The sequence below is a fragment of the Lontra canadensis genome, unplaced genomic scaffold (assembly GCF_010015895.1).
Source record: "Lontra canadensis isolate GAN:19392208 unplaced genomic scaffold, GSC_riverotter_1.0 scaffold79, whole genome shotgun sequence".
Taxonomy (NCBI): Eukaryota; Metazoa; Chordata; class Mammalia; order Carnivora; family Mustelidae; genus Lontra; species Lontra canadensis.
In genome coordinates, this window is record NW_022631073.1 from 404,213 (window position 1) to 424,993 (window position 20,781).

Genomic DNA, 20,781 nt, shown 5'->3' on the forward strand with positions numbered 1-20,781 from the left:
AGAGGTAAGTGTCTCAAGTGAAGTGACATTGAGTCACTTCTGTGGTTTTGTTATCAGAGCCCCCCAGGACCTGCCATCAATGCACAGCTTCTGGGGTTGGGGAGACCACTCCTGCTCCCATTTGTGGATCCCCGCAGGCCAAGGGTCGAACTGGGGTCTCTCCCCCTCCATCTCCAGAAGAGGCCTTGGGGGAGATGTCCCACCACCCACCCCAGGGCCCAGGGACTGCGGGAACCTTGGAACACAGGGCCAGCAAGAACACCCAGACCCCATGCAGCTTTGTGGCCTGAGTCTCTGAAGGCGCCCGTACTGTATTGTGATGCTGGCCAGGTGCCCCGGGCTATTTCCTTATCTCCCTGGGGGTGGGAGCATCTCCGGGCCCACCCAGTTGTCCTTTCCGACTGGTAGAGGGTGGGGCCACAATTACTATTTGGAAAATGCTCCCGGGGCGGTTTGGGTCAAGTCCTCTCAGACGCCCTGGGACCTGGTCCTTGACCAAAGTCGAAAGTTTCAGAGTCCCCATCCGGCTGTCCCCGGCCCACCCACAGCAATCACCACCCTGGGGACAAAAGGTGCCTTCCCTGGTGTGCTTCATTAGCTTTCCTGTTCGTCACTTCTGAGGAGTCGTTTCCCAGACCGAGCTCAGGAGTGAGGCTCAGGCCTGCCTGGGGCAGAGGTGGGACTCTGGGTACACCCCAAATGCAGCCCAGATCAGACCCGGCTGGGGCAGCACAGTGGAGGGAGCCCCTGACCACCCCCCCTGCACCCCACCTCCCCCTCCTCCTGCTCAGCAGGACTCCCAGGGAAGGCAGAGAATACTCACCCACGGAGAGGGGTTCTACAAAGTCCTGGGAGACTGGGAAAGCCAGTGTGTTACAAGGACCCCAACTTCGGGTTCTAGTGACCCTTGTAAACTGGCCTCCTAGGGGAGATCCTAGCCAGCATCCCAGCACACCCTAGCGCCAGGACAGCCCTGGCGGCCCAGGCCCTACCAGGAGGGCCCAGTCCTACCCAGCACAAGACCTGCACATGCTCCCAGAATTAAATTACAAATAAACAATCTTTTTATTGAACATACCTAGATTTAAAGTAGGGTAGGGTCACAGAATGGGGTCAGGGCAGAGGGGACACGGTGCTACAGAAGGAACGGGTGCATGCCAGGCCTCACTCTCGGGGGTCGGCTAGGACCCCTCGCTCGGCCGCGGCGCTGCCTAAGATGAAGCCCACGGCCAGGGACACGGTCTGGTCGAAGGAGCCGCGCAGCTGCTCCACGTGCTGGTTCAGGGTCAGCAGCTGGTCACGCAGGGGGCCCAGGATGGCCACGATGTCGCCCAGGTGCCCCAGGGTCTGCAGAAGGGCGGCGTTCAGCGACGGGGGCGCGGACTGCGGGGGCGCGTGGTCCTCGGGGCGGCTGGGCGGCGAGTCTGGGTCCTCCCGGGCGGGGTCCAGGACCGGCGGCGGCGGGGATCCTGGAACGCGGAAAGGCGCGCGGTCCTCGGGCCGGCCCGGCGCGGGGCCGGCCGTGGAGAGCGCCGTCGGGGAGCCGGGAGCTCGAGGGGCGTCCGCAGACTTGGGCGGGGTGGGGCTGAACCTGAGCGTCCAGGCCCGGTCCGCGTCGGGGCCGCGCGTGGCCGGCGGCGGTGGGACGTCTGGAACGCGGCGGGACCGTCGGGCCGGGGTCTGGAGGCGCGCCCGCCGCCGCCCTCACGCCCCGGCCCCCTCCCCACTCCCCCCACCGGCCGGCGCGCCAGGCACCCCCTCACCTCCCCGGCCCTCTCCGCTCCCGGGGCCCCGCCCCGCTTACCTGGCTCGGCGGGCGAGAGGGGCACGGCGGGGGCCGGGCGGCGTCCGCGCGGGGGGCGCCCGGGCCCCGGGGAGCGGCGGCGGCCGCCGCGTCGGTGTCCGTTGTCGCCCAGCAGCCCCATGAGCTCGCGGATCTGCGCGTCGAAGGGCCCGGGCGGCTGGCCCTGCGCGTCGCGGAGCTTGTCCTTGAGGAACTTGTAGCGGCGGCGGCACTGCGCGGGCGTGCGCCGCACCTGCTGGCGGGCCAGCGCGGCCGACACGCGGCGGTAGGTGGGCAGCGCCTGGCGGCGGTCCAGCAGCAGCGCGCGCCACACGGCCGGCTGCAGCAGCGTGCCCAGCAGCAGCTCCGTCTCGCGGGCGCTCCAGGGCGTGCGCTGCGCCGAGCCCGGGGACACGGGCGACCCGGGGAGGCCGGGGGACCCGGGGGACGCGGACGCCGCCAGCGCGCCGGGTGAGGCGGGCCGCCCCGGCGGGGTTCCCGGCGCGCCCCCGGCCGGCCGCGGCTCGAGGTCCGGGCTGGCTGGCGACGCCGGCGCGGGGGGCGCGGGCGGGGGCGGCCGCCGCGGCCGGAGCAACATCCCGGGGCCGGCGGAGCTCGCGGGGTCGCGGCGGCGGCCGGAGAGAAGCCGCCCACACGCGCTCCGAGGACGCGACCTCGCTGGAGAGGGAGCGGGAGCCGGAGCCGGCGCGGGTCTACGCCGCCCGCCCCCGCGCGCCCCGCCCTGCCCCGCCCCCCCTGCCCGCCAACTTCAACTTGGGCCGGCCGGGGCCCTGACCGGGGACAACCTGCTAAACCTCAGGGCGGCCCTTTTCAAACTCGGGCACCGAGGTGCAAAGGGATACGGCCGCTGGCCTCAGGCGCGCAAGGATCGACCCGTTTTTACGCATGTGCCGTGCCCTTTCACCGCCCCGAGAGCGAGCCGTGGAACATTCCAGCTCCAGGAGGCGCCCCCGCGCCCCTCCCTTTTGCCTTAGGTGCGTCCGGGCCTGTGGTTCGCGGAGGCGGTGGTGTGCGGGCCCCGCCCCCACGTGCGGTGGTGCCCGAGTGTGCGCGGGAGGTGTGGTCGCCGCTGCGAGCCGCCCGCTGAGGGTGGTCCCGGGGCACTTACGACCAGTGTTCAGGCCGGGGGTCCTCACTCACACACACGCTTCAGAGGAAACACGGCTTTGTTCTGATAAAGAGCAGCTACGGCTCACGTCGTGACTCACAGAAGGTTGAGCCTTGCCCCCTGCGATTAGGGTTAGGGTGGTGCCCAGCATCCTGGTTCTGTTCAACGTTGTTCTAGAAGTCCAGCCAGAGCGATAAGGCAAGAAAAAGGAGTAAGGTTTATAAAGATTGGAAAGGAGGAAGTGAAAGCATCATTATTTGCATGTGATATGATTGTAAACCTGGAAATACAAAATAATCGGCCAGAACGTTATTAGAATTAATGGATGAATTTAGCAAGGTCATTGAATACAGCAATAAACAAAACTCGGTTGTATTTTGTATACTAGGTCTAGCAGTCTTAGTCTGGGACAATTTTAGGTTTACAGGTGGCAGAGGAGGCGCTGGCGTCCCTGTGCGTCCCTTCCGATGAGCATCCCCTGGGACCAGGGCACCTTTGTCAAGCTGAGAAGCTCCTGGGCATGGCACCATCGGCCCAGCCGCAGACTGCATTTGGGTTTTTCCAGGGTTCCCCAGGTTTTGCACAGACATGTCCTTCCTGCCCCGGACCCGGTCTTGGGGACTGCTCTGCGTTTGGTCGTCCTGCCTCCTTTGTCCCCTCCGGACCCTGGCAGCAGCTCATGCTTCTTCCGCGTTCTTGACACCTCCAGGACACTGTTAGGTGCTTTGCGGGTGTCCCTCTAGTTGGGTTTGTCAGGTGCCTTCTCATGATTAGCCTGCGGGTATGGGCTTTTGGGAAGAAGACCTAGGAGTCCAAGCAGTGCCCGTCTCTCCGCTTCCCCCTCCTGCCCTGCAGCTGGGGCCAGTCACCAGGGCGCCTCACCCCCAGGGTCACCAGGCCGCACTTTGGGGGGACACGTACATGTGTTGTTCAGGAATCTCCTGTAATTCTTCCTGTTCAGGGGACTCGCGGGTGTTCTGTTCCCGGGGGCAGTCCCGCGCTGTCGCGTTAGGGGCTCAGATCACCCCAGCTCTCTTCCCTTTTCCCTCTTGTTTTGTGTCCTTTTTTTTTAAAGATTTAATTTATTTTAAAATTTAAAAATTTAAAAAAATTTAAAATTTAAATTAAATTAATTTAAATTTAAAAATTAAAAATTAAAATTTTTTTAAATTTAAAGATTTTTTTTAAAGATTTAATTTATTTATTTGACAGAGAGAGAGAGACAGCGAGAGAGGGAGAAGCAGGCTTCCCACCGCTGAGCAGGGAGCCTGATGTGGGGCTCAATCCCGGAATCCTGGGATCATGACCTGAGTCAAAGACAGATGCTTAATGACTGAGCCACCCAGGCACCCCTGTCCTTGTCCTTTTGACATGGTCTACCCCCTGCCCCGGCACATCTTTGCTTTGTGGCACTACCAGATTCTTCCATTCATCTTGGACTTTTTCCACTCCAGCCCTAGAATCAGCCATTCCACCATTTCTCCAAAAATCTCTGGTTCCTTTTTTTTGGAAAATGGGATCTGCAATCCAAGATCCGGATACAAGGTGTGCCTGATGCTTCTGGGGGTGTCACTGCTTCCAGGCCACTGGTTCTTGGGGTGCGGAGACATTAGTTGACACGACTTGGGGGTGCTGCTGGCATCTGGGGGTACACACCAGAGGTGCTCCTTCTCCGACAGCAGGAGGCTGGCAACCTCATCTACGATGTACTTACTTACTGATGAGCCCTTGTGTGTAGGCACGGGAGCTTTGGGATCGCTCATCCGGACTCCAGCGAGAAGTTAGTCCACTGGCGGGAGTGTGGTCCTTTGTGGTCTTTGGCCACACCCTTTCCTTTCAAACCGCTGTTTCCCATGGTGGCGTAGGTCGGCCCCCCAAAGGGTTGGCAGGTGGGTAAAGAGATGGAGCAGCCCCTGGCACCGTGTGCCCCCGAGAACCCCCACCCCCGTAGAGCGGGCTTCAAACAGCAGTAGCAGCCGGAGCAAGCGACCCCAAACCGCCCGTCTGCAGGGGCACCCTGGCCGGCCGGCCCGCGGACGGGGTCCCCTTACACAGACCAGAAGCCCGTCCGGGAGCAGAGAGCTCAGGCACCCCACAGCTCACAGCGGACGACTGAGGGTTAGCACGGAGTAAGCTGGGCGCTGTGCGGTTATGCGGCTGGCTCTGTGCTGAGAGCTGGGACCCAGGCGCAGGCGCGCTGCTGGGCGTTCCCTCCTGACCGGGCGCCGTTCCCGGGCCAGGGCCTGGGGCTCCACAGGCTTTCTCTAGAAGGCGGCTCTTGGGCCGGCCACACATTTCTCTCCCTCTCCACTCAGCTCCGTAGGGTTACCTTGGGCTTGCACAGCCTGGCAGTCTTGGGGGTGGTCAGACGTCGCGCATAGTGGGGGCTGCCCCCAGAGCATCGGTGCACCGAGCCAGCCTCCATCTGGAGTAGGAGGGACGACATGGTGGTGGGACCTGGCAAGCATGCCTCGTTGGGGTCCTAAGGGGTCCCGAGCTGTCAATTCACCTGAAGGAAAACCCATTGATTTGATTAGACCAGTGAAGTGGAGGGAGACCCTGGTCTGCGCAGCCTTCCTCATGTCCCAGGAAGGAAGAGACACCGGGGTTCCGTGACCTGAAGGTGGGTGAGGACCGAAACCACCCACCCGCCCACAACGGGGACGCCAGAACCACCTAACGGAGGCCGCTACTGCGAAGTGATTTTACTCTGCTGGGACTGCCCTGCCACACGGAGGACTTCATCACTCACTACAGCGACATCCCCAGATGTTTCTGCCACAGGACACATCGGCCATTTAAGTCCCCAAATTCTTTGAACCCCTGGCCTCCCAGCCCTCCTTTTGTAGTCCTCCCCGGTCCCGAGCTTGTCTATGTGGACCCTTCACAGTGCGGGGCTCGAGGGAACAGCCCTGCCTCGCCCCGGGGAGGGGGGGCACAGGCTGTCCTGCCCTTAGGCTCTGGGTGAGGCTGGTCGCCTGCTGCAGCGTGGGGCATGCCACATGGGAACTGGCTGGGACTGGGCAGAGTCTGTGGCAGAGCAGCTCTGGGACTGTGTGCCATGAGGCCTTAGTGGCTCAGCTGTTTTGGGCGGTTTGCCGGTGACGTTTCCTGCAGCTTGCTCACAGCCCTGGGGGCTCCGGGGTTGGACTGTGGCGGGCCCTGAATTCAGTGGATAAGCAGATCTGGCCCTTGTCTGTGCCACCCAAGGACGCGGCTGTGGCTGGGACTTCTCGTCCCCTTGTGCCTTCGTGAGCACCCCTGGAGTTGACTTTGGCCACGAAGGGGCCCACCCTGACCCCAAAAGCAAGGCTTCGCTTTGGAGACAGACAAAATAAGGCCCACGGAAGCCATCGGTAGAAATGATTTTATTTAGAAATCTGTGCCGGTGACATTTGGGCGACATGCAGACGGTCGTGCTTAAGCTGAAAGCCCGGTCACGTCCCCGTGAAGGAATCGTTAGGATTGGAATGTTGTTTGCGCCAGACGCTGACTCAGTTTCCGGCTCAGTGGCACTACCTGTGTTCAGGTCTGCGTCTGAGAACGTAGGTGTTGTTCAGGATGACCCCAGACGTCGCACGAAGGCCAAAGCCCGTCTGCACGGCCGGAGCACGGGTCCCTCCCCTGTTCTGGACGGTGTCTGGGAGGCGGCTGGAGGGGACAGACTCGGTGTTCGAGCACCAGGAGCAGACTTCCAGAAACACACCCAGCTGCGTGTTCCAGAGAATCCGTGACTCTGAAACCAGAGAGCCCCCTGGGGTTTCCCAGCGGTTTGCGACATGAGAGTATTGGTGCCCAGGGGGGTGCCCGGGGTCTGAGCTCCCGGGCGCGACCGCACCATCCTCCGTACCATCCGTCACACCGTCCTGGCCCTGGTGCCTCCGGCCAAGGGCGCCTTTTACCTGCTGAGCAGACGGACGCCCAACGCCGGCCGCGGGGGAATGGAGCCCTGGGGGAGGAGCCTGGTACCGTGCAAGCGGCAAACGTCATTGCCGCCGCCGTGCCAACAAAGCGGGGTGAAGGTGAGCAGAGCCTGGGCACGGGGCATGCGTGGCTGTTGAGGCAGATGGCGTGGGCCCTAGGCCTGAGCCCCCAGGCCACCGGGTGGGACTAGGGGTGCTCACAGGGCCCCTGAGGCCCGAGTCTGTGTCCCGTGTGCTTGGCTAGGAAGCAGAGCCTGGCAGGCCGTACCTGGAGCCGTTCTAAGTGGCGGGGGTTGGCAAGGCTGGAGGGTGTGCAGGGCCACGGGCACTGGGGGGCTGCCGGCGTGGAGCTGGGACAGGCTCGCCAGCAGCCAGAGGCTGGGTCAGGACAAGACCCCATCAGGCCTGCTGGGACAGGGTCAGCAAAACCCAGGTACCCTCATGCGGGCTGGCATGGGGAAGAGCTGAGCTGGGCCCCTAGAGTGGTCTGGAAGGAGTGGTCGGGGAAGTCTGGGTTGTGAGGAGGGGAAGTCTGGGGTATGCAGAAAGGTTTGAGAGAGGGTGGGGGGAGTTTGGGAGGGTCTGAGTGGAAGGGAGGGGGAGGTTGGAGTGTTGGGGGTAGGTCTGGGCATGGGAATAGGAATGTGGACCCAGGTTGGCACTTGGGCCACTGAGAAGCCTCAGGGCCCCACTGGAAGGTTTCGGAAACCCCTGGAGCCCTGTGGTTGGCACGGGGGTCGAAGGTCATTTTGGTCCTTGGTTGCTGAGCAGACATAAGCCAGACTCGTGAAAACAGTGCTCTGAGTCAGGGTGGGTGGGTGTGGAGTTTTGGGGGGCAGGATCCCTGGAGAGTTGGGTGAGAGCGGGTTTATGGTTAAGAAGTGTGAATGGGTGTGTGGCTCCTGGGGGGTTCACTTATTCTATTTGTTTAATTTTTAGATAGAGAAACACCCCGACCTGCACTGGAGCCTGTCCTCTCCGGCTCGGCCCAGCCCTTGAGCCTCTGCCTCCTGGTGCCCCCCGGCATGCACCCTGCCGCCCAGGCTGAGCCCCAGCTCCTGTGCCGCGCTGTCAGGCTCCCTAGTCTATGGCGGCAGGAGCTGCGCTGCTGGGGCCTTCTGGGCCTGGGACAGCAAGCAGGTGCCTCTCTTCTATCCAGGTCGGTCCTTGCTTTGAAATTCACACCAGACCCGCTGTCCCCGTTATTGAAACGTGGCCTTCATTCTCCGTAACTTGTCCTGGATTTTCCGGGAGTGCTTTTCGTTGGTGATCTGGTGGAAGGAGGCTCTGTTGTCTGCGGCTAAAATGGAAATGTCAGCCCCACTGAAGCGTGCGATTCTTTGCTTGAGGTAGGACTGCAGCTTGGGGTCGGGCGCGAACGTGTAGGGGTTCTCCTGGAATGCCTGCACCTGGCTCACCACCTTGGCTATGTTTCTGTGTAGGGAGAAGAAGGGAGTGTCCGTCAGTCTGCACGAGCCTGTGCTGGTCAGTTCCCAGCGTGTCCCAGGAGTATCCAACCCATGCCTCTTCCAGTACAAACTCTGGGCTGAGTTTTCTGTATTTATTCCCAGGGCCCAACCTCATTTCAGTACTCGGGCCTGTCTGCCCGCCTGCACCCCCGTCCACCCTCTGTTCATCCTTCTGACCGTCGGTCCAGGCAGCCACTGTTCAGTCCATAAACATGTACTGAAAAGCTGTGCTGGGCCTGGTTGGTGCTAAGGGTTCTGACGGGAACACACCCCGGTGTCAGCCCCTGGGCTCCGACAGAGGAGAGGAGCCAGACAGATGCAGGGTCAGTTAGGATGTGCTTAGGGGTCCCTGGGCTCGTGTTTCTCCCCAGCTCCGGTTCAGGGACATCAAGAGCCACCATCACCCAAGTATTTACACTCGGGGCATTGGCCAAGGCTGTGAGCTGGGGCTCGCTTGCCCGGAGAGCTGGAAGGGGACTGTGACCAGCACACCCTCGGGCGTCATCCAAGAAAACTGGGATCACGAAGCAGAAGTCGGTAATTCTGCCCCGGGGAGGCCGTGGACTGTGCAGACAGATATTCTCACCCTGACTGCGGATAAAGAGGCAGCACCTCCTGTATGAAGGACGGCACTTTGGTCATTAAAAGGCAAACATGCGGGGCGCCTGGGTGGCTCAGTCAGCGATGTGTCCGACTCTTGATTTCAGCTCAGGTCACGATCTCCATCCAGGTCCTGAGATCGAGCCCCGCACGGGGCTCTGCGCGGGGCATGGAGCCTGCGTGGGATTCTCTGTCTTTCTGCCCCTGCCCGCCACCCACCTCTCTCTCCACCAGATACATACAGACAGACATGAATATACATCCAGACCTAAAACAGAGTGAAGAATTGGCAGCGGGCCTCTGCCCTTGCTCCTTCTGGGTCGTGGCCTCCCCTGCGATTGTTAGTTTCCATTTTGCTAACACGGACTAGTGTGCTCTGTGTTGTCTCCTAAAAAACTGAGTTGGTGGCCAGAAGGAGGTCGGAACCTCTGGGCTCCAGGTCCCTTGGGCTGTGCCTCCCGAAGTCTGCCCTGATCCTAAGGGGTGTGCGGCTGGACTGCGGCCTGACCGGCCTCACCTGTCTGCATGCGTGGGTGACGCAGGGGGTGGAAGAACAGGTGTGTCCAAGGCTGTGGGGGTGCCCAGGAGAGAGGCTGGCCCAGGCCTGTGAGATATGGGGGGGGGCATCTCCACTGAGGCCTGGGACCCCCAGGAGAGGAGGGCTGGAGGCAGCTTGTGGTTTCTGAGGCAGAGATGAGCATGACCCTCTTTGTCTGGGGTCGCCATGGTGGTTTTCACGAGCAGCGCCCAGTCTGCACCTCCCAGGTGTCCTGGGCCCCCAGGGGTGCCAGGCAGGGGAACCGTGGCACCACTGCACCGGGCAGAGGACTGGCCACGGGTGCTGTGCGGACGGCGCGAGGGTCCTGTGGGGCTGCTGGGAGCAGAGCCCCCTCACCTGAGCTTGCTCCACCGGTGGGCGCCGTTGGTCATGGTGAAGCCCCCTGTCTCCAGCTGCTGGACGTGCATGGCCAGGAGGCGGGCCGAGGGCAGCGTGGGCTGTGCCCGGAAGCGCCGTCCTTCCATCAAACACAGGCTGTCGCTCTTCAGGAAGACCTGGGGGCCCAGCCAGGGGCGTGGGCAGGGGAGACGGGGGAGAGGTCAGTCTGGGGCACGCAGCTCAGGCAACCTTGGCACTGGGATTGCCCCTGCAAGGAGGCGACACAGCCCTGATATACATCCCATCCACATTGTACCTCGGACGATGGGGTCCGGGTCGGATGTCCAGACGCCTGAAGCTGGCAGATACCAAGGGAACGTGGACGCCCATGAGAAAGCCACACACTTCCCGCCATCAGAAATGGCAAACTTGTTTTCTAACTTACTTGCTCTGGGCTCCAGAAAATAGCTGGGTGACCCAGCTGCCCCAAGGAGGCCGTGACCCAGGCTGTCTGACTTTAGGGACCTGTTTCTGGTGTCAACTGAGGACACACATGGCCCTCCCGCCCTGCAGAGAGCGGTGTTTGGGGCGGCAGTCGGCTCCTAGGGCCTCCTCTTGGGAAATGCCCAGCCTTCCAGCGTCTCCTGGCTTGAGATCTCGGGAGGCTGCCTCTGCACTTCGAGAGAAGCAAGGAGGCCAGCGGGTCAGCCAAGCTCCGTCTGGTCCTCTGGGCATCTGTACCTGCAGTCTTTGCCCCGCGGGGAGACGGGCAAGACCAGGCCAACACGGGACAGGGGTGGCGTGGGGCCACGAAGCAGGCTCTGCCTGGTGACCCCCCAGAGATGCGCAGAGAATGTCCGTAGGGGAGCCCCCTGGGGACCCAGGCCGCCAGAAGCGCGCACACGGTGCCCGTACCTCCACGGCTTTCAGCTCTTCCATGACCTCCGCTATCTTTGCGGGTAGAATTCTCCAGGCCTGAAATAAAAGCGCGGGTGAGCCCCCCACAGCCACGCGGTGCCCACGTGCCTGCTTCCAGCCCGTGGCTCTGCGAGGTGACTCACAGGGGACTGCCTCACGGCCAGGTGCTCCAGGCCTCCCAGGATCTGCATGGCCGTCGCAAAGTTCCTCTGCTCGTAGCAAGACTTCGCAATCAGCAAAAACTTGGATAGCAAATTCACCTGCAGCTGGAACCAGAGGACACACTCAGGGTCCTCCTGCGGGACACAAGCAGGTAGACAGCCCGGGGACCCAGCAGAGTGACCCAGCGCCGGGCACTCGGGGCAGTGAGGGGCGCCCCGTGGGGGAAGCAGGCCGGCGAGAGGGGTTGCCAGGAGGTGCAGGAGGACAGGCATGACTCGAAAGCACAAAGATGTGAAAAGAAGTCACCCTCACTGCTCGAGGGCACAGTCACTCCCAGGACAAACTTCTGCTCCAGCAGAGGGACAGATGCGGGGGAGGGGCACAGCTTTGGGGTCGGAAGGGCGCACCTAGTGCGGGTGCATCGAGGGGCCCACGGGGGGCCAGCCGGCAGCTTCCTCTCATTTTCTGCCGGGGGGGACCCACCCCTCGCTGGGTTCCAGAGCCTGACGGGGGTGGGCATCGCATGGCTTCGTTTCCGCGGGTCCCCCCACTCCCCGCTCCTCTGTGCTTAGCCAGCCAGCAGATCTGGCGGGAACACCCCATGGGGTTCTCTTTCCTAATGGGGCGCGCACCCTTTCAGAGCTGCTCACGAACTGCCACCAGGGCCGGGACCAGCCTTCAGGTGGGGACATTGTCTGGGGGTCCCAACCACACGCCTCTTCCCCTTCCCGGGCCTGGCCTTGCCTGTGTGGTCGCACAGACGGCCCCTCGCTCCCCATGGTGGCCTCCCGGCTGACCGGCTTACCAGGCTCTTAAAGGATCTTGAACGACATTTACTGGCTTATACTTTCTAAGTTGACATCCCAATTTCTTCTTCATATATTTAAATAGATGCAAAATATACTTTCCAGCACTTTCAGAGAAAACTGTTCCATCGCATCTTTTTTTTTTAAATGTGGTAAAAATGCATAATATAAAATCTGCTCTTGAACCGTTTTTCAGACAGCTCAGTGGTGTTAGCTACACGCCTGCTCGTGCCACAGCTTGCGTCTCTCTCCTTTGTAAATCTGCGATGGCGACCATCCGAGCCCTGCTCCCCTTCCCTCGCCCCCAGCCCCGGCCCCAGCCTTCCAGTTTCCGGGGTGTGATTTCGGCTACCCCAGGGGCCTCCTAGGCTGGAGCCACGCGGCGTGTGTCTTTCTGTGACTGGCCGCCCCCCCGTCCTGTCCCCCAGGCTCACGCAAGCTCTAGCCTGTGTCAGGACTTCAGTCCTCGTTGAGGTGGGGCTCGAGTCCGCAGGACAGACAGACCCGTCTTGTTCGCCCCTTTGCCCGTGGACGGACATCTTTGGCAGCCGTGTTCTAGCACAGGTAAGACTGTCTGATGAGACTGAAACCCACCATTTTTCATCTAAAAAAAGAGTCCGCGAGCTCTCCTTTAGGGCGCCGAGCTTCAGCGTTTTCCTTCTTCACCTTGTTTCTCTGCGCTGTGCCGCCTGCACGGACCGCGCGGTGGCCACCAGGGACGTCTGATGACGGCCCCGTCGCAGTCTCTGGCTCAAAATTTGAATTTTAGCTCTTTTTTTGACCACAGTTCACAAATGCAAAAGTCCGTCTTCTGGACTGTTCTGACGTCACAGTAAGCGGCACACAGCCCGGGAGACGGCGGGCCAGCACGTGGCAGGCGGGTCTGTGGAAGGGCTGCGGGCCGCTCTCCCTCCGGCGCGCGCGGCTCGTCTGTCGTTCTGTCCTTGCTTACGGGGATGTGGGAAGCCTCTCACGGCAGCGGGTGGAGTTCTGCCCCCGCCACCCCATGAGTCCTTCCTGCCCTTCTAAGCTGGGCGCCCGCGACCAGGTGTGCATCCGTCGACAGCCCCGTCAAGCGCGGGCCAGCGCGTGTGTCCGCGCTCCGTGCTGCCCCGCTGGGCAGGGCGCCTGCAGGCTCGGGACACAGAGCCCAGCTTCTCCTTCGGGCTGGGAGGGGACCCGTCTTCCCTCTTTCTGGGGCTCCGGCAGAGAAGGACCCCTGGGAAGCAGAGGTCGGGAGGGACCGTAGACGGCCCCGTCTGCAGACCGGATTTGGGGAAGCTACGTCCTGACGCCGCTCAGGACACCGCTAAGTCGTTAAGCTGTCCCTCATCCCGGCACAAACGAGGATGGGTCAGTCTGCGGCCGACAAACCCCTAAAGCCTGGAAACTCCCCACGGAGGGAAAAGCAGAAGCGATGCGTGTGCTAATGGGCTGCACGTCTGGGGTGAGCGACACGTGGGGACGTTGGAAAAAGCAAGACCAGCTGCAGAGGCCGGTGACGCCGGAACAGGCTCACCTGCGCTTTGCTGTCCGTTGAGGAGGGACGGCCTCCGAGGGCTGGGGACAGCCGGGGCGGAACAGCAGCACCCCCACCCCTCAGTGTCCCCCCAACGCTCTGCCCGGGGCCAGCGCTGGTGGGGATCGTGCTTGAGGGGAGCCGGTACTGGGGCCGGGGTCTGCCGTGTGGCCGCTGCTGCCCTCGGAGTGGTGCGGCCCCCCGTGGGAAGGGGCTTCTGTTTCACAGGAGGAGCCCAGCAGTCCCGGCCATCCCTCCCCACGTGCCGCGTCACTGGGTGGGACTCCAGGGTCGCGCCATCTGCCGCCGGCCTCGGGTGGCAGGAAGCTGGAGGCCTCGGCGACAGGGCGTTGGTGGGCCGGAGGCGCAGGTGCACCAGAGACCAGGGCCCTCTGTCCCCCCGGCCCTCCTGAGTGGCGGGACCCTGGAGCCAGGTGCCGGCTCTGAGGCAGGGGACTGTCCCCCTTGGCCTGCGCAGCACCCGGCCTGAAGCAGGTGAGTGGCCGAGGCTGAGACACCCTCCGTCCGGGCCACGGCCCCAAGGCCCTAGAAGAGGCCCCGGAACAGCAAGCGCTCGGCCTCGACGGGCCGACCTGAGTGTCACAGGCCGAGAACACACCCCGCGCCGCCTGCAGGGGACGCCGCCGTGACCGAGTGGGTCCCCTCCCTCGGAGAGTCCGGGTTCGTGGGACGCCTGGGAGTCACGATTCCCAGCCCTGGGACCTGGTTCGGGCGGGAGTGTGGACGGAGCCCCCGAGGGCGATGCTCTGACTGGAGCGTGAGCGTGAGCGTGGGCGTGGGAGGGTCCGTGTGAGCAGGGTGGTATGGGTGTGGGGGAGGGGTGCGTGTGTCAGGACTGTGTGACGGAGCGTGCGTCGGGGAACCCGGAAGGAGATCTACGTGGGAACAGGAGGCTCCTGTGTGCCAGAGAGGATGAACATGAAAGCAACTGTGTGTGTGAGAGAGGGAGCCCGTGTGTGAGTGTGAGTGTGAGAGAGTGTGTGGGGGTGTGACAGTCGGTATGTATGTGTGACTGGGAGGGGATATGTGTGTGTGCGAGAGAGGGTCCTTGTGAGAGAGGGTACGTGTGAGTGTGACGGAGCATGTGAGTGAGGGAGCGTGTGAGGAGGGTATAGGTGTGGGTGTGAGGAGCGTGAGGGAGTGAGTGTGAGGGTGTGTGTGTGGGATGGAATGTGTGTGAGTGTGAGGGGTATGTGTGTGAAGGGGTGTATCTGTGGACGACCGTGGGTGTATCGGAGAGTACACACGTGTGAGACTCTGTGTGTGCACACATATGTGTGCAAGTCCCATGGAGGAGAGGCTGGTCACGGTGACCAGAGCCAGTGTGCATTTGCCAGACTGAAGAGTCACGTGAGACCGGGGTATGGCCGGCGACGCACACTGGACAGCAGGACGGTGTCTGGTGTCACCACCAACAGAAGCTGAGACGCCACTTTCCCCCTTGGCCTGGGGTCGGGTTTGTGGATTCCCGGCGCTTGGAGAACGTGCGACTGGGTTCCACGGGAGGCACCGTGTGCCCGTGCAGCAATGCCCCAACCCTCCTCTGAGGGGGCAGCTGCCGAGGCACCCACCTTAGAGGTGTGGCTGGTCACGATTTCCGCCGCCACCCAGGTGCTGACGTCATCCGCGCTGCGCAGGAGCTGCAGCAGGTACTTGTCCTGGACGTAGCTGGGCAGAAACAAGCTGCAGGTTTTGGCGGACAGAGACTCGGAGGAGCCGGCTCTGGAAGAGACCCGGGTGCACATCATGGCGAGGACACGTGGAGGTGGCCCTGCCCGGCCCTGGGGCTGCAGGGTCTCTCCGGATCCACGGGGGGCCCACAGGATGGGCACGGGGAAGAGGGGAGGGCCCGGCTCCGAGGCCGTTCACGACAACGGTGTCTCCCTTTGGTCACGAGTGTCCACGAGACACTCAGATGAGGTCCCCAAGACCCTACCACCAGCCATCTGTCCCAGGACTCTGGGGTGACGCCCCACAGGTGAACACTCACTTGGGGATGGCCACGCTTTTGTCCGTGACGCCCAGGGCCCGGGAGTTCAGGAAGTGGACGGGATGGCACTTCTGAAATAATTCCTGTCGGAGACAAGGACACAGACGCTCAGTCCTTTCCCAGGCCTCGCGGGCCAGGCGGCGTCTCAGGGGATCCTCTCTCTGCCCGGCTGTTGTGACCCCAGGTAGGATCACTGGGGTCACCATCACTACTGTCTCCTGCCAAGTGACACAGGGCCCAGGATGGCGGGGGTTGGAGGGCGTGTCACAGGGTGGGGCCCCTGGGGGCGGGGCTGGGGAGGAGCTGAGGAGCCAGGAAGGAGGAGGCCCGCAGGGCGCCTCTAGTGCCTGCAAGATGGGAGTGTAGGGGAGTGGTCTGCCCCCCGCAGCCCTTCCTGGGCGCCCACCCCACAGCCCCTACTGTGCATCTGGCCCTATTCCCTGCCCTCCACACGTCCCTCCTGCAAACATCTCTCTAGCACCAGAGCATCCCTCCTCATGACGCCCCTGCGGGTGAGCTGCACACAGGCCCTCACCCTCCGCCCCGGGGACACCATCCCCCTCCCCCGGGCCGCCGGCGGCCCCCATCACCTGTTGCAGCAATGTCAGCTGGCTGAAGAGCTGGTGGGTGCTGTACTCCGTCAGGAAGTAGGGCCCCTTCTCACTGGCCTTGGCATAGGGGCCGTAGAAGTCCTCGAAGAAGCAGGGCTTGGGCAGGGCGGACGCGATGGTGTACTGGCGCTCCTTGTGCGGCAGGGCCAGCCCGTTGCCCCGGGACAGCCTCCAGGGGAAGCTCTGCAGGGCGAGGGCAGGCTGTGCTGAAGGGCCGCCGGCACAGCCCATCCTGCCTGTGGGCAGCCTCTGGGGGTGGGCGCTGGAGGGGGAGCAGGCTGGCTCCGGGTCCGGGACCCTTCAGGCCACCTCAGGTAGAGCCACAAAGCAAACCCCTCCCGCTGGGGCAGTGCTGGCTCAAGGACACCCGTCCCGGCCACTTCAGCAGGTCCCCCAGGGACAGAGGCACTGAGATTTGGGGCTGTCCCCCCACATCACGGACAGATCCCCACAGACCCGGCCCCCATCCCGGGCCATTTCCTGACAATGGTTTCTTCCACCCAGACCTCTGGCCCGAGGGGCAGGAACGTTAGGTCATCTGAGCACCCGGCCTTGCGCGGAGGGAGGAGGGGAGGGCAGTGCCAACCTCGTGGGGCCAGTGCCTAGGACTGGCAACTTGGGGAGCGTGTGCGCATGCGTAGACGGGTGAGGCCTGGCAACCTGGGGAGCGTGTGCGCATGCGTAGACGGGTGAGGCCTGGCAACCTGGGGAGCGTGTGCGCATGCGTAGACGGGTGAGGCCTGGCAACTTGGGGAGCGTGTGCGCATGCGTAGACGGGTGAGCCGGTGCGTGTTCACACGTGTGCGTGGGCGTGCGCGCCTGCTCCGTGTTCTCTGAGCTCAGGCTGAGTGCGGGGAGCTGCCCTGCCTGGGAAAGGCCCCCACCTTCCGGGAGATGCCGTCTTCTGAGAGCCTCTTACAGAGGGCATTGAGAGGTCTGGCGTCGTCCTCGGCCTCCTTGGGGTCCTCCAGGTCGGTGCCGCGCGAGGAGCCCTCGGCCCGCCGGTCGGTGCCCACCTCCAGGAGGCCCAGCAGGTGCTCGGCAGAGCCGTCCAGGGGCAGGATCTGGGCAGGAGCACAAGGCGGTCACTTGCCCCCCAGACAGGGGCGGCGGCTCTCAGCGCCCGAGTGCAGCCCGTGGTGGTGCAGGGGCTGCTCGGGTGCTCTGCCCCCGGTCACCTTGGAGGAGATGAAGTCCTCCAGCCTGCCCAGGAGCCCGGAGTTCCGCGTGAAGTCCACCGCGTAGCAGTCCTCCAGCCAGGCCTGCAGGAGGCAGAAGCTCCGCTTGTAGATCTTGGTGAAGGTCGAGGTGGGGTCCTGGTGGGCCCTGCAGGCAGAGGGGAGGGGGCCTGAGCCATGTGGGGGCCGCCGGCTGTCCCTGGCAGGTCTGTCTGCTGCACTGGGCAGATGGCTGGCGGCAGTCACCCCGCTGAGCACAGGGGCATGAGTGGGTCTGACGGGTCTGAGCGTGGCTCTGTCTTCCAGGGCTAGTTCTGCACAACCCTCCCATCTCAGGGGACAAGAGAGGCGGTCGCTGCACAGCTGGGCCACAGGCTCCGTGACTGGGCAGGAACCTGCTGCTTTCCTCCGCCCTTGCCTGGCACCCAGTCCTGGAGCACCCCTCACCTTCTGCAGCCAGGGCCTGACACGCCTGGGGTCTGGGAGGCAGCGTACGGACACTCGAGCAAGAGGTGGGGTGGGAGCTGGGCTCCACAGGCCGACAACTCTCTTGTGAGTCCCTGCCCCCAGGGAGGGAGTGCACGGGGAGTCTGGCGGTGCCACGTCCCTCTAGCCTCTCCCCTGATCCCAGGATCCCAGCCCCGGGCTGAGGGCTGGCAGGGCCCTCCTCCCCCTGGGCTGCCCCCCTCCAGCGGATGGGCGTGGCACTCCCCCCAGCCACCTTGCTACCTGTCTTGCCCCCACCCTCAGCCTTTCCTGATCCTCATGGCCTCCACAAGCCAAGGCCTCTCTCTGGCCACGCTCCCCTCCTGCCGCTGCTGCCTCCCTTCCCTCAGGGCCCCGTGTCCCCTGTCCGTGTTCTTCCTTCTCCCACCCAGCTCTGCCCCCATCCTCATCAGGGTCACTGGGGACCCTGTCGCCCTTCATGGTCACTAACGGGGCGCCATGGGGTCCACCCTGGGGCTGTGTTGCCCTTGTGAAGCCCAGGGCCCGCGGCGGTACCTGGACAGGGTGCTGTTGATGCGGTCCAGGAGGAAGTGCAGGAAGTCCTGGGGTGTGCAGAAGTAGCGGAAAGTGTAGAGGAACTGCTGCACGTAGCCCTCCAGGAAGGCGTCGCTGGGGTGGAGAGGAGGCGGTCAGGTCACAGACCCGGCCCTGCAGGCCTGGGGCCAGGCCCCCGGCCCGCGGGTTCTCCCCACGTACGTGAGCAGCCAGTCCTCCCACCCGACCTTCCCTGTGCCGCAGGAAAGTGGGGGAGGCCCGGCTCCCTGCAGCCTTCGTTAGCGGTTCTGGGGCGAATGTGTGAGAGAGCGTGTGTGTGAATGTGCGTGAGTGTGAAGGCATGTGAGTTGTGTGTGTGAGCGTGTGTACACGTGTGCCCATGCTGGGAGGATGGTGGGCAACAGAACCCTTTGGGGAAGTAAAAGGTGCACGTGGGGTGCTGGTAACAGTAGGGACTCCCAACCGTTTCCGGTGAGAGGACCTTCTTCACCATTGATTTTGGAGGCACCCTCACTATCTGCTTCTAGAACCTACTCAGAAATCTCCTATGTGCGTGCAGCGACCCCAGCCCCCCTACTGGAACTCACTGCATTAGAAGTGAGAGCAGCAATCTGTGCCCTGAAGTTTGCAGTTTCTTCAGGGCAAAACCAGGTAGTTGAGGGAATAAGGGTCCTTACCCTTCACCGAGTGTCCCCCCATCCACAGGGGTGCCCCAGAGAGCCCGAGGTCAGGTGACACCATGTAGGTCAGTGACTGAGTTCCAGAAACAAGGAAGGCATGTGGGTGCTGGCAAGGCCGCCTCCCTAGCCACTGGAAGATGTGCTGCAGAGCGGAGACCTGGTGTCCAAAGAATGAGGGGGGCCAGCCACCTGGTCACTCTGGGGGGGTGCTGTGGCCAGGGTCAGGCCCAGCCCACGAGGATAAACCACAGCCTTCGCGAGTGAAGACCCTCCCGTCGTTGGAGGTCCTGTGCACACACACACAGCACACCACACAGGAGGCCTCAACACACACTCCCATGCATGTACGCACACACCCAACTCACACCCCCACGTACACACCCGTGCACACACACACCTCACTCACACCCCCACACCCATGCATGTACACACACCCTACTCACACCCCCACACCCATGCACACACCCCACTCACACCCTCCACGCACACACACTCATGTACGTACGCACACACCCCACTCACCCCCATACCCTACTCATACCCCCACATGCACATACCCACCCCCATGCACATATGCACACACACACCCATGCAATACACATAAATCCTACTCACACCCCCACATGTGCACACATACTCACACACACACATACCTGCATGCACACATACATGCATGCACATATACACATACCTCACTCACACACCGTTAACACATGCATACACACACCCTACTCACACCCCCCACACGCACACAACACCCATGCACATATACACACATCCCACACCCTACTCACATCTCCCCTGCATGCACACAAATACTTCACTCACACCCCACACTCACACACCTAGCACACATGCACACAGCCCACTCACACCCGCACATGCATACACACCTATGTACATATGTACACATGCATATACCCCCACATGCATAGCACACACACATGTGCACACCATCACACATCACACATGCACACAACACGCCCATGCACATATGCTATGTGCACACACACACCCATGCAAATACACACATCCACTCATACTCACATACACACACACACACACACACACTGCTCATACACATGCAGACACGTGCACACACGTCTCCTGTAATCACACAGCCAGCCCTCGGTGTGTGTGTGTGTGTCGTATACCCATCTTGCAAAGGGTCTACCTGGGCGATTGGCCAGTGGAAGGCTCCCAGCACAGCCAGGTGCAGCCCTCCTTGGGAGTTCAGGTTGCATGGGCAGAGACTGCTGTCCTCAGAGGACTGGAAGGCCCCTGCTTTCAGGGACTTCCCTTGTTCCCCAATAGCCCCCAGTGTCCCCTGCTGACACCTGACCATCAGTTCTGGGTCTCCAGAGCCTCCAGCGCAAAGAAGGCCTTGAGGGTTCCCAAGTGTGTCATGGGTCTCCCAAAGCCAAGAATGGGTGAGGCCTCCCACCACCGCCTGGGAAGGTAGTCTGTACCCACCCCTGAGCTGCCAGGCCCCAGACCTGGGAGTGGGCCAGGCCGTTGGGTCAAGGGAATCTGCCAGGAGGTCCTGTGCTTGTGTACCAGGTGTACAGGAGGGGCCAAGGTTGGAGGGGTCTGGGATGTCCTGGGGTGCCTGTGACCCTGGGTAGGAGGGGGCTGGTCCTCCCTGCTGCAGGGTGAGTACGTACAACTTGCACATCAGTTTGGGGGTCTAATGATCACACATGCTCATGCCTAGAGACAGTGGCTGCAAAAATAATTCAACACGCATGCTGAGATCAAGCTCCCTAGTGGGCCGTGGGAAGCTAGACGGTTAATTATGGGGTGGTTTGATCTAGCACAATGGTTGCGATCCAGGCATGTCTCTGAGGCTCCTGTGTGTGTTTCATTTTAGAAGCCTCCTGGGAGGTTAATTGTGCGTGGCTGCATTCCCCAGCTCTCCTCCCAGCACCTGCTTGGGTGCACCTGCAACTCCAGGTGCAGGTCTGGCCAAGAGCTTGGTGAAGAAGGCAAATGGCAGCTGACATAGGCCGCTTAAAGTTCTGATGAAAATATTTTTTAAATTAAAAAAAGTATAAACCCATCCCAGATGAGGGAAGGCAGACTTTCCTCACCTCATTCACCTCTTGGGGGCCTG

General features: G+C 62.3%; 2 protein-coding genes across 2 annotated transcripts in view; both read right to left on the reverse strand.

The window, feature by feature from the left end:
• Positions 1-1,164: 1,164 nt before the first annotated feature.
• Positions 1,165-2,381, reverse strand: UTF1 (undifferentiated embryonic cell transcription factor 1). Its single transcript, XM_032882200.1, has 2 exons — positions 1,805-2,381; positions 1,165-1,649 (listed from the first exon to the last, which is right to left on the reverse strand). The coding sequence occupies exons 1-2, from the start codon at positions 2,379-2,381 to the stop codon at positions 1,165-1,167; spliced, it is 1,062 nt and encodes a 353-aa protein (XP_032738091.1).
• A 5,603-nt stretch (positions 2,382-7,984) lies between these two features.
• The window catches only part of KNDC1 (kinase non-catalytic C-lobe domain containing 1), a 58,834-nt gene continuing 46,037 nt past the window's right edge, over positions 7,985-20,781 (reverse strand). Inside the window, exons 21-30 of the mRNA XM_032882191.1 lie at positions 17,989-18,102; positions 16,987-17,134; positions 16,693-16,872; positions 15,788-15,991; positions 15,198-15,280; positions 14,779-14,929; positions 10,843-10,965; positions 10,697-10,756; positions 9,800-9,957; positions 7,985-8,269 (exon numbers count right to left, since the gene is read on the reverse strand). Of these exons, the coding sequence (XP_032738082.1) occupies positions 8,038-8,269; positions 9,800-9,957; positions 10,697-10,756; positions 10,843-10,965; positions 14,779-14,929; positions 15,198-15,280; positions 15,788-15,991; positions 16,693-16,872; positions 16,987-17,134; positions 17,989-18,102 (1,453 nt within the window). The 3' untranslated portion in view covers positions 7,985-8,037. The remainder of the gene's footprint in view (positions 8,270-9,799; positions 9,958-10,696; positions 10,757-10,842; positions 10,966-14,778; positions 14,930-15,197; positions 15,281-15,787; positions 15,992-16,692; positions 16,873-16,986; positions 17,135-17,988; positions 18,103-20,781) is intronic.

Coding starts and splice junctions, on each gene's coding strand:
- UTF1 (XM_032882200.1), bottom strand. CDS start 2,381: ATGTTGCTCCGGCCGCGGCGGCCGCCCCCGCCCGCGCCCCCCGCGCCG. Junction 1,650..1,804: donor CCTCTCGCCCGCCGAGCCAG/GTAAGCGGGGCG, acceptor GCCGCGTTCCAG/ACGTCCCACCGCCGCCGGCC.